The sequence below is a fragment of the Hyaena hyaena genome, unplaced genomic scaffold (genome assembly GCF_003009895.1).
Source record: "Hyaena hyaena isolate Hyena2069 unplaced genomic scaffold, ASM300989v1 scaffold_353, whole genome shotgun sequence".
NCBI classification, from domain to species: Eukaryota; Metazoa; Chordata; class Mammalia; order Carnivora; family Hyaenidae; genus Hyaena; species Hyaena hyaena.
Genome location: NW_024080987.1, coordinates 1,226,888 through 1,240,495, shown reverse-complemented (window position 1 = coordinate 1,240,495; position 13,608 = coordinate 1,226,888). Strand labels below are relative to the sequence as shown.

General features: G+C 32.9%; 1 protein-coding gene across 3 annotated transcripts in view; it reads left to right on the top strand.

Moving 5' to 3' along the window:
• UNC80 (unc-80 homolog, NALCN channel complex subunit) overlaps positions 1-13,608 on the top strand; it is a 221,428-nt gene that overhangs the window by 79,594 nt on the left and 128,226 nt on the right. For all 3 annotated transcript variants that reach the window (XM_039249973.1, XM_039249971.1, XM_039249972.1), the window contains exon 22: positions 2,270-2,442. In XM_039249973.1, coding sequence (XP_039105904.1) covers positions 2,270-2,442 — 173 coding nt within the window. The remainder of the gene's footprint in view (positions 1-2,269; positions 2,443-13,608) is intronic.

Sequence of the window (13,608 nt, the reverse complement as noted above, 5' to 3'; positions counted from 1 at the left end):
AAGAAAATAGGTTCTTCCTGACAAAGATTGTTTTGATCACTTCTCTCTTCATTACTTTACTTAGACTCCTTAACCATATTGTTTCTGAAGTTCTTTTGATCAAAATAGTACTTCCTTTGGTAATATTAAATAGTTTCTTTTAGAATTTATTATCTTGTCAAATAAATATTGGGAAAAATTATACTTATTTTTAATGCCTCCTCTAATGAGATTATGGCAACTGTCCTTAATAAATGAGTTTAATAAGAATAAGTTTATTGACCATACATCCTGTCTTATAGATTAGTTCTATTACAAATTTGAAGCAGTTATCACCTAACGTTATCACCTTATAAATCTTAGAGTAACAAAACAACAGGATTAATTTAAAATATATTATTTGAGGTATATCTTAAATTCAGAGTTAAAGAGACTGCTAAGGGCATGCTTTTAACAGATGAGATTTCTGCTGATATAAATGACTAATAAAGTGGACTATAGATAGGAGAAATAACAGGAAGTCACTGGTTCTGGTAGTTTTGATAATGCACCGTGAATAAATAGAGTAACATTTTGAAAGGGAGCTGTCTAGGAAATGTTTTCTCCTTATCTGTATATTTTAGCTCTGCCTCCTTTGAGATTCTGTCTTCCAGAAGCTACTTCATTTTGCAATTAATACAAAATATGTCACACTGATTGAAAAAAAAAGTGCCAAAGGTGTTGAATATGGAATTTTGAATGTGGGACATTTGCATCTGAAAAGGAAGTATGCCCATAAGAAATGAAATATGGGAAATTTTGATAATGATATTTTAATTATATTATTAAGCATTTTATGTGCTTATGCAAATTTTCAAACATAGACAAAAAGTAAAAAGGATAGTCTAATGAATCCTAAATATTCATCACCCATTTGCAAGAATAATCAAAATTTTCCATATTTATTTCATCTATCTTTCATGCTTTTTAAAGGTGTTTTACAATAAACACCAGACATACATATATATGCCTTGTGATGATGCAGCATGGGAAAAATAGGGCAATAGGTGGAAGGGATCAGGGTATTCTTAACAGAAGAGTTGGCATTTCTGGAGATCAGATCTGTGGCATCTCAGTGAGAACCTGGGGTTGGTAACCACAAATGAGTGGTGCAAGCTGAAATTAAGGGATACTCTAAATTAGTGATTCTCATCCTCGGGGTGTATTCTCAGGTATCAGAGGTACATTTCAGAATCCTGAGAAGGGGCTTGGATGGGGTTTTAAAAACAATATTCAACATAATGCCTTTATATGAGAGATTTGTTTATATGTATATATATAAACAAATATATATGAATTTATATAATATATATAACATATATATATATATATATATATTAGAAGCTATAGTAAAGTTAGGAGATATTTAGGTCTTTAGAATGTGCCTTTGGATAAAAGTAATGAAAAACAATGCTTTGTATCATTTTTTTCTTAATGTATGATCCTTAGACTTTCTGTAGTCAATAAATTAAGTGGAGTGTTTGTTAAAATATGCGTATTCCCCAGACATGGAATCAAAATCTCTAGGATAACACCTGATATTCTGTATTTAATAAGCTCTAGATCAATTCCTATTCATAGAGAGCTTAATTATGGAAAAGTAAGTGTGGGGAGGGATCAGTGGTTCCCAAATCTCTGGCCACAAAGCTGGGTCAGGCTGGCTGCCTTGTTATCTTCCCAGAGGTTTACAAAGCACAAATTTCTGCACTCCACTTGTAAAAATTCTGATTCTGAAAGTCTGAATGAGATTCAGACTTACTAGGTAATTTTGATATATAGGCAGGTTTAGAGATTCTGGAGTTAAATGACCAATGTCAGATTCTTTACAAAAATCAGTGATTCTTTGTATTATAACTGAGATATCAAGTTCCTATCCTTGATAACAGATTTGAAATTTCACAGGGATTACATCTTCCATAAAATAGAAGTTAGTTGTCAATTACAGGAAGAGTAATTTTAAATATACTAAGAGCTCTTGCCAGTATTAGAGAGGAGACCTGGTAGCAAAATGATCAGATCTTATATTTATGTAAAACTCGGCACATGCATATGCTATGTATCACCAGATTTCCCAAAGTCATGGTACCTCTAAATCAGGCATTAGGTTGGAAAGGAAGGAGGTGGAGTCAGGGAGAAAGTTTCAGGCCAACACTACAGAAAACATGCTGTTATAACTTTGAACCTCTTTTTCAATCTATGATCCATTATACTCTCTCTTCTTCATTCCTCTACCATGGGAAAAATGCTACAGGTTGCCACAGTTTCGATGACCATCTGTCTTCCAACCAAGATGGTGGAAAAAGCAAAAACGTGGTGAATCTTGGAGCAATCCGACAAGGCATGAAGCGCTTTCAATTTCTATTAAACTGCTGTGAGCCAGGGACAATTCCTGATGCATCTATCCTGGCTGCTGCTTTGGATCTTGTAAGTTGTTAGAAGAATTTGCCCAGTCTGTCTCCCATCACAATTAATACTGCTAATGGAGGAAAGCATGAGTCCCTAATCTTAACCCTATCTGTGGAGTTATCTTTTTTTTTAATTAATGCTTTATAGTTTTCAGAGGACAGGTCTTTCACCTCCTGGCTTAAGCATATTTCTAGATATTTTATTATTTTGGGTGCAATTATAAATGGTATTATTTTCTTATTTCTCTTTCTGCTACTTCATTATTAGTGCATAGAAGTGCAAGAGATTACAATATATTAAATATGTGTCTTGTGACTTTACTGAATTTATTTACCAGTTCTAGTAGATTTTTGGTAGAGTCTTTAGGGTTTTCTATATATAGTATCATGTCATCTGCAAATGGTAAAAGATTTACTTTTTCTCCAATTTGGATGCTTTCTATTTTTTTTTCTTGTCTAATTGCTATGGCTAGGACTTCAAATACTTTGTTGAATAAAAGTAATGACAGTGGACATTCTTATCTTTTTCCTAATTTTATAGGAAAAGCTCAGTTTTTCACCATTGAATATGATGTCATCTGTGAGTGTTTTGTATATGGCCTTTATGATGTTGGGAGTTTTTTTCAAGAATGGATGTTGTACTTTGTCAAATGCTTTTTCTACATTTATTGAGATGATAGTATAGTTTTTGTGGGGGTTTTTTTGTTTGTTTGTTTGCCTTCCTCAGCACCAATGGTAAAAAGAGGAAGAAAGGTGGTGAGATAAAAAGAGAAAAGGAAAAATTTTAATAAATTTGCACTGAGAAGTAGACTGTATAGCATCATGATTAAAAGGATATGAGGGCTCCTGAATCTGACTACCTAGATCAAAATCACTCTGATATTTACTAGATGAACTTCTGTAAATGAAAGTAAGAGTAATAATGACATGCCTACCTCATCTGGCTAGTGTTAGGATTAAATGAGACATTAAATAGAAAGCCCTCATCACAGTGCCTGATAAGGTAACTGCTTAATAAAGTAGGTCATTATTATTATTTTGTTATTATTAGTTTTAGGTCTGCCATGTATTAATACTTAAACATCTCTCAGCCTTGGTTTCATTATCTATCAATTGGAGGAAAGATATGAAGGAAAGATCAGTTTAAATTAATTGTGCAGAAATGCTTTGAACTTCATGATATTCTATACACTTGTAAGGGTTTAAATAAAGTTGATCTTCTTTAGAAAGGGTTTCTGTCAGGTAATCTAGGCCCAGATATGAGATTTGAACTCAGTCTCTCAATTTCCTTTATTTACCTCTGGTTTAATAAACTCTTCATACACTGTATAAATACTGGGCACTCAATACCAGAGAAGCATCAAGAATAAATCTTTTATTTTTTCTTTTTAAAAGGATAAACTAAAACAGACTTTTTTAAAAAACAAAAAAATTTAAGGCTGCCTATAAATGATCCCTTTTCCAGATTTTGTAGCACATGAATAACTGATCAGTGGCCACCCATATTTTACCTTGAAAAAAAATCCAAACCTAATCATGTAATTTATGACATTTTTTCTGTAACATTTGCAGCTTTTGGTCTCGGGATAGTGACCAACAAGATATGTGGTTTCACTTAAGCCTGAAACACAAATACCACTGTAATCACCCAAAATGATAACTTGTATAATATTTCTCAGTCAGTTCCCCATTCCCAGATATTGGCCTTTGAGGATGTTTGTGAATTACAAAATGTTCCATGTGTATTGATGTATGCTTTGGTTACTATAAAATGTGAAGAATCATGAGCCTTCAGGAGAGCTGAGGCTGGTGGCAATTAATCAAAGAACAAGGTGCCTGTCTAAAGCAAGAGTTTGACAAGGCAAGGAGCCAATCCCTTGCTTTTTAACTAGCCTGTCACTCCTTTGAGTTATGCAATGAATTTTTTAATCACTATTGACTTATTCCAAAAGGAGCAGATTAAAATAAATAAATGTAACAAATTCATAAGGAAAGGATAAGCAATTGAACACATAAGGAGTAAGCATGTGAACAGCCAGTTCATCAAAAATACTAACACCCAATAAAGTATGCCTCATCTTATTTGCACTTAAGAAATACTCATTAACATGTCCATAAATTCCTATATTCCAACTATCAAAGTTTTAATGATTAGAAAGTGCTGACAGGGTATAAAATGTCAGACACCACTGCATGATGTTGGTTAGCAGTGAAAGCAGCAGGATTTGATTACAGAATAGAAGGAACTCAGAACGACAGGGTAATAATGAGATGGCAGTAATGGTGAGTCGAACACTCCTTGCCCCCTCCCTGATAGTAAGTAATTTTAGAGTGGATGTTGTCACAGAGAAGGGGCAGTTCTCTACATATTAATTATATCAAATGGCATGAGTGGTGGAATTAAAAAGCGGCTTGAAAGATATGGCCCAATGTGGCTTAAAAGATACACATCATATAATAATTAATTAACTCTACCGATATCTTTTGAGAGCTTCCCATGTGCCATACATGGCGCTAGCTGTTAATAATGATATAGCAAAACTCAACTTGTTTTGAACCTTTCCTTATGATTACATTTGCATAGTGATCCATTTCCCAGCCTTCTTTTCTTTTTTTAATGTTTATTTGTTTTTGAGAGAAAGAGAGAGAGATAGCGTGCAAGTGGGGGAGGGGCAGAGAGAGAGGGAGACCCAGAACCTGAAGCAGACCTCAGGCTCTGAGCTGTCAGCACAGAACCTGATTCAGGACTCAAACTCACAAATCGTGAAATCTTGACCTGAGCCAAAGTCAGACACTTAACCGATTGAGCCACCCAGCTGCCCCTCCAACCTTCTTAATGTACAGCATTCTAAGGTTGGTAATCTAATGATTAACATTTATTGTGTGCCTACTGTTTCCAAAGGAAAAAAAGATTGAAGCTCAGAAAGACGAACTAACAGGCCAGGGCTACACAGCTAGCAAAGGATAGAGCCAGATTAGACCTGTGTGTGTCTTTAAAGACTATATTTTGGTTGTCTCATTAAAAAATTATGTGAGATAACTATAAGAAGTTATTTTAAAATATGCAAAATAATAAATTCTGTATTTTATACATGGTAATTTAAATGTAAGAAACTAAAGATGACAGAAGTTAGTTGAACTCACAGTAATAATTGTGCACTTGCACTTTATAGGTAGATGGTTTAAGCTATAATGTTCCAAAGGTACTGTCATGTCTATCTTCGTGTCAATCCTAAATCATAACTACTTTGGGAGATTTTTAGACAAAGTGGGGCATCAAATTTCTCAAGCAACTGCCTAATGAGATTATGGAAAATGATAAAACAAATCATTTTATTTCAAACTATTGAAAAATTAATAGAAAGATAATAGACACAGCTGTCTATAGAACTTGGAAAGTGATGGCATGATAGCATTTAAACAACTATTAGTCACATAAGCACCTGAAGACAGAGATAATAGGTTGTCCTTTAGTTGCTGGGAAAGTCTAGGTAGGCCCCAAGTTCAGAGATACTGAGCTGAAATCTGCACAGAAGTATATATCATGGAATGAACTTTATTGAGAAGTCTTTTCATTCAAACATTTCCACACAAGAGAACAAGAGCCAAGGTGATTTTGCTCAAGGTCAGATATGCCAGTCAGTGCTAAAACTGGATTCAGAGCAGAATCTTCTGATTCCACTCAGGATTCTTGTGGCAATAGCATATGCTTTCTTTGGATAGGTAGATAGGTAGATAAGTAGGTAGATAGGTAGGTAGGTAGGTAGAGAGATAGATAGATAGATAGATAGATAGATAGATAGATAGATAGATAGAAGATAGAGAGATAGATAATAGATAGAAATACACATATAGAAATAATAAATCAAAATGAGTATCTCTTTATAGATTAAGAATACACTTAGATGAATATGGTCTCCAGAATAAAGAAGATTGTAAATGATTTTTAATGGTCCAAAAGCATTTGAATGTTTTAAAAAGGTTCTTTTACACATGAATACATGATGAATTCATAATCAGAAAATATAGGTTTTCAACTTTAAAGATTCATACCACATATTCACTCTCTAAACCATTATTTCTTTTTTTTTAAATGTTTATTCATTTTTGAGACAAAAAAAGACAGAGCATGAGTGGAGAAGAGGCAGAAAGAGAGAGAGACACAGACTCTGAAGCAGGCTCCAGGCTCTGAGATGTCAGCACAGAGCCTGACGTGGAGCTCGAACTCGTGAACCACGAGATCATGACCTGAACCAAAGCTGTAACTGACCGAGCCACCCAGGGGCCCCACTAAACCAGTGGGGAAATTTTCCCAAGAGAAGTATACTTAGAGACAAAATTAAGCATATAATATCAAAAGGTTCATGGATTCCCCCCCAAAACCTATCCATTAAAACAAAACTGTTAAGAATTCAATCTCAACTAATTGCATTATTACTGGCAAAATGAAACCTTTTAATCAAGTAATTGGACTTATTAGTTTTATTAATACTTATTGGTGTTATAATAACAATAATTACTTCCTATATGGAATACTTAGGAATTGTATAAGATATGTGGGCATGGGAGAAATATGAGGCTTGTCACAAAGAAAGCATTTAAGGATTTGAAAAATAATCCCAATAGAACAAATTAATACTGGTTTCTGAATGGAGATTATTTTAAGATGAATACTGATGAATACTTTGATAATCAAGTCTCTTGGGTGTTGAGATTTCATCCCTCCCACCAAATGTTTTCATACCTATTTGATTTCCAACTGCTATAATGCTTAAAGTTTTCAGGGAGATGAGGTTACAGGGGTTTTCAGATACAAGTACACTCTTTTCCTGCCTGTAGCTTGACTCCTACCACTAAGTTGGGCTGAATCCCATTGAAAACTTAAAATTTATTTTACTTCACCAAAATATGACTATTACCAGACTAGTAGATTTCCTTTTCCTCCTCTCCTTTGGAACCTACACTGGCCCTGCCTGACCTTCTCAATCTTACAAATCTCATGGTAAGAAATAAAATAAAGGGGCTTGATGCTTATAAGCAGTGTCTTTGAGTCTCAAAGAAAAAAACATTTTCTGATCATTGTAGATGTTTAGTGATGGGGTAGTTCCATTGAGAAGTGATTAGCTCTTTGTCACTAGACTGGATTCAATGGGGACCACTATACAGGGACCTCAAGAAGTGGATGGTTTGTATGATTCCCTTTCATGACTGAGTCTTTGATTCAAGATCAACGCCAAGGAGTGTACATAGGTCAGAGGTCAGAATTCCAGATGTTAGAATCAGTAAAGGTTTAACGGAGTGCAGTTGTTTCCGTTATCAGATGAAGAATCCAGGTAGAACTTGTTAGTTGGATAAAAGAGATAGACAACACGGTGGTAGTGGTGGTGGAGGTGGTGGTGGTGGTGGTGGTGGTGATGGTGGTAGAGGACGACCATAGTAACCTTTTCATTATACTTGATAGATTATAAAGCACCTTCACATTTATTGCCTTGTTTATATGAGAGAAAAGGAACCAGCTCAGGGAATAGTCCTGAACTAAGGCCACACGTAAATCCAGTTTTTCAAATATGGAAAAGTAAAGGAACTGAAGTCACTGATGCATTCTGATGAGCACCCTGAGGACAGGGAACAGAGCTATGTGTCCTGTGTGCTTGAATCAAGGTAGCCTTCTGTGTTTACAGTCATTGGCACCAGTATGACAACTGCAGTTATTCGTACCTGTTCATCTGGGTTGAGTTTCTCAGAATTACTCTTTCAGAAATGTCCTCCACTATATGTAAATTTAGCTTTGTTTCTTCTGTATCTGGCTTCACTTAGTATCTGATTTCATCTGCCTCCTGGCTTTCAGAAATGCCTCACTGTTAAAATATGTTTTATATGTTTTACAATGCATTTGTGGTTTCTGTCATATATGTATATGAATATGAATAGAAATTTCTAGCAAATAAAAATGTGAATACAGAAATACATGTATTTCTACCATATAGAAATATATAGACAGGTAAGTGTAAATATAAATGACATAGATGGATAGATTGCTGATCAATAGATAAACAGATGAGACCCAGATCCAGTTAATAGATACAGATATAGGCATACTTCTAGATTCTACCGTTTCATCTAATGGGATTTGGGAGAGAAGGGAAAGATAAATGTGTTCATTTCATTATCACAATCCATTCCAACACTTTCTCCCTTCTCTCCTTTATTGTTTGCTTCTGTTGGATGTTGTATTATTTTTAAGTGCAGCTTAAACACAATGATTGCATTATGCTATAATTTTTATTTCAGAACAATTTTCCATGTTTTATTGCCTTAATCATAGAATGCAAATGTGACTTTTTCAATTTGCAATTTTCTTCAGAATTAAAAAGTATCATTAAATGAAAGAAATGTTAGAAATGTCAACATTCCAAGTCTTTCTGCAGTTTTGGCTTTAAACAATTCTCTTATTGCTCTGACTACTCAACTTGGGGATAATTGGTTTAATTTTAAGTCCAGCACAGCTCTGCCTCACACTCTTTCTTTTTAGTACAAAGTTAATAGACACAACTGTAAAGCATTTTAGAAAAGACATGTTTTAGAAAAAATTCATTTTGTCTCCAGGTTTATGTAATCTACAAGCACAAAAATAGAAAAATTAAACAGTTCTAACAAAAGGCACTTCTATTTTCTATATAGTTCAGATAAAACATTCTGCTTTCTTCATAGTTCAGATGAAATATTCTATCCTTTTTTATTCAGTTGAATATATAAATTGTACACACATAGTGATTTCTAATTTAGTAGCATGAATAACACTAGTATTCATTAGGAGAAATTCCAAGACTGCAAAAAGTCAGTGATATTATAGAATTCTCTCTGGTCTGGGATGGAGAAAACCTAATTCTTGGTAAATTACATGGCCTTATAAATAGATAGCTTTAGGAATAATTATATAATTTTTTTTCAAACTGCAGCACTTTGGAGAGTAAAAGGGAATGCTATCGAGAATTATATCAGTTAAACAGAATAAACTGGAAGTCTGGGGAAAACAAAACGCTGGTTCCCATAGATATAGTCACATTATCAGGTTCACTGCATTGAATTTGATCCACACAGGGGCTTTCCATCACAAGACTACTTGGTGATCAATGCAAATTAGCTACTTTCCAGGAAATAGAACTATACATGCATAAGAGGAGCTATCAAAGTGAAATTATATTGTGTTTTCTTTTGAATCATAAGAAAGGTTGAAATAATTCAGTAGAAATTATTTACTGAATAATTTACTGAAAATTAAATCATAGTTTTAGTTTTGATTTCTAATGAATTATTTCAACCTTTCTTATGATTCAAAACTAAATCATGAAATTATTTACTTGATTCTAGTGCTATTCCTATATAATTGAATTTTTTTAAAAGATCCTAACTATGAAATGTAGCATAAAAGTAATATACATCATAAATATGAAAGTTGAAGGGAAAAAGATTTAATGTCACATATCCACCACCACCTTAAAATAGGACATTTCCAGTTTTTTAAAGTCACTTGAATTCTCTTCCCTAATCATACATTCCCTGCCTCCTAGGAAACACTGCTCCCTTGAACTTTGTTTTATCTTTCCTATGCTTTAATTTACCACATGCACTTATATCCCTAGGAAATACATTGTTTCTTTTTGCTTTGTTTGCCTAGTTCCAAAATTCATTTAAGTTAAATCATGCCACCCTCTTACTCTCAACGTTACCTTTGAGTTCATCTTCTTTGATGCTTTGCCATTATTAATACATTCATTTTCGCTGATAAATGATATGATATTTCTTTGTTCGAATATGTCAGTTTACATATCCATTCAATGTTAAATGTTTAATTTTTTCAAAATTTTGAACAATGCCTTCATGCGTATTACCGCATATGGGCCTTGATTTACAGTTTTCCAAATACACATATGGGTGGAATTACTGAGTCATAATTTTACTGTCTGATACCAAAGTGTATTTCAAAGTAGTTGCAGCAATTACTGGCACCAATATTGTCATAGAAGGGGATGTTCCTCTGTGTTCTTGTCAGCACTTGTATTGTCCAACATTTTTATCTTCACCAATCTGATGAATTAAAGTAACAATACTTTATATTTCAACTTCAAATTTCAAATGCTTCCTTATAGGTTTTTACCATTCATGTTTCACTTTGGTGAAAGATCCCATGTCTTTTGTTTATTTTTTACTGGAAGATTATTTAAATTTTATTGATAATTTTAAAAGAGTGTAGATATTGTCAATAAGAATCCATTTTCTGTTCTCTACATTGCATTATTTCCCAATTTGTGGCTTATATTCATTTAATTCCTTATACTAAATTTTAATAAAGATAAAATTTTAATTTGATTCATTAAAATTTTCTTTATGGCTAGCAATTTTTTACGTCTTTTTAAAAAAATCCCAAGGCGGGGCGCCTGGGTGGCTTAGTCGGTTAAGCGTCCGACTTTCGCTTGGGTCATGATCTCGCGGTTCGTGGGTTCGAGCCCCGCGTCAGGCTCTGTGCTGACTACCAGCTCAGAGCCTGGAGCCTGTTTCAGTCTGTGACTCTCTCTCTCTCTGACCCTCCCCTGTTCACGCTGTCTCTCTCTCTCTCCTAGAAATAAATAAAACATTAAAAAAAATTAAAAAAAAAATCCCAAGGCAATAAATATATTCTTATTTTTTCTTCTAAAAGTTTTAAAGTTTACATTATATACCAAAGTCTTTAGCTAGAAGATACTATGTGATTGGTATGATAGGAAATTGTTTCCTTAATCCTTTTTTTTTCCCACATGGAAAATAATTATGCTAGCCTAATGACTAGTTCATACTTTATTCTCTGATGTGCAGAGAATTCATTTCATTTATTGCTTTGAATTCATAGTATTAACTTAATTATGTGTCAGATTTTCATATATGCATGAGTGTAATTCTGAGGGTTTTTGTTTTTGTTTAATGTTCTATTCCCCTTGTACCCTAAGTTAAACTACTCTGTTTTAAAAGCTAGAACTTTTAACATCACCTAAGCTATTCAAGACTTTTTGCTCTTTAGTGTGAATTTTATAATTAGGCTGTCAGGTTTCATGAAAATCCTTTGATTTGTTCTTGGAATTATATTGAATTCATAGATAAATGTAGAGATAACTGAAATTCAAACTGAAATTCATTTGTGAATTGGTTAGTCAAAAGTTCTGCTTCTTTCTGAGTCAGTGTAAGTAATTTTAATTTTTTTAGTAATTTGTCAGTTTCACCTACATTTTCATGTTTTGGGGCATAAAATTTGTCAAAACATTTTCTTATTAGTTATTAATCATTGCAGCATCTGTAGTTATTTTATCTGTTTTTATTTCTAAAATTGTGAGGGTTTTTTCTTGATTTGGCTTGCCAGATGTTTGTCAATTTTATTAGTTTTTTTTTAATGGTCTTGTTGATTCTGTGTTATCTTTGTTCTCAAATTTATTACTTCTTGCTCTTTATTTTCTTCTCTTGTTTTGAATTCATTGTATTTTTTAGCTTACTGGCTAATTGCTTAGCTCATAATTTCATTTTTTCTTTTCACAATTGATCATTTAGCTATTAATTTGCCTCAAATACTACTTTGACTACACATCATAAATTTTGATAAGCTGTGTTTTTGCTATAATTTATTTTTAATTTATTTTTAATTTCTTTAATGAAATTAATGGGATCTTTCTTTCTTTCTTTCTTTCTTTCTTTCTTTCTTTCTTTCTTTCTGACCCATGGGTTACTTAGATGTGTATGTGTATGTTTTAGTTTCCTAAATACAAGGTTTTGTTAGGTATCCATTTGCTATTGATTTATAACTTTGTTTTTAGATATTGATTCTTTGGAATCAATTTAGGCTTGTTGTATGCACCAGAACACTATCAGGTTTCATAAATGTTCCTTTTGTGGTTGAGAAGAATGTATAGTTTCCAGTAGTATTTTATATTCAAATCTCCATTCTTATTTACTTCTTACTGCTTGCTGTGTTGATCACTAAGTTGTGTTTAAATCTTCACCCTGATGGCAAATTTGAGGGTATTTATACTTGTACTTCTGACAATTTTTATTTATTTAGTAGCAGTTTAGAAGTATGGCAAGTATCTGGTGCTATGAGCCTTTTATTACTAGCTAGTGACCCAGTTTATTTTTAGTAAGATAGATTTCTTTCTGATTCCAGTACAGATGAAACCATTGTAGTTGGTTAACATTGGCTGCATATGTCCCTTTGCCAAACCTTTACTTTCAATTTTTCTGTATGTTTGTGTTTTAGGTAGGACTCTCATAAAAACCATATACTGAATTTTTTATACCACTTTAAGAATCTTTTCCCCAGGAAAATTTAGTACCTTTGCACAGATTATGATTGCTCATATAGATTCACTTCACTTTTTTTTTGCCTATTTATCACATTTTTCATTATTTCATTGTATATGTGTTCTTCTATTTATATTCTCTTTTAGATTATAATGGATTTAGTTTTACTTCTATTGATTTTGTTGGTTTGGTTTAACTTTGTTTTATTTTTTTCCTTCATTAGGTTGGAAATTATTGTAATCTCTTTTTATTTGAAGTCTATAATTAGTATCTATATTCTTCCCTCAAACTGTAAAATACTGTAGAGTATTTTAAACCAATCTATTGCTTGAGATTTAGTTCTATCTTGTTTTTATTTTAACATTGACAAAGTAAACAATACTTTTATTGATTTTCAGGAAAATTATTTTTAAATTTACCCAAAATCTTAGCATATTCTCTCTCACCATTTCTCCTTGCATCTTATACATTCTTCCTAAGATCCATGTCCTTCTGAAGGAGACCTTTCAGAAGTTTCTTTAGTGATAGTCACTTGGCAGTAGCTCTCACAAATACAATTTACTGGAAAATGTCTTTATTTTGGTCTCATTCTTGAAAGATATTTTTGCTGTAATCATAATTATAGGCTAACATTTTCTTTCTATTACTTCAAAAGTATTATCCCATTCTCTTCTGACTTTATCAACATTCATTTATAGTAATATACATAATCTAATCTGACCCTCTTAATTGCTTTTGTTACCTTTATTGTTGCTTTTTGCAGTTTCACTGAGATGTTTCTAGCTTATTTTTCTTATTTTAGGTTCAGAAAGCTCCTGAATTGTGTAATTGGCATATTACATCTATTCTGCAAATTGTCCTG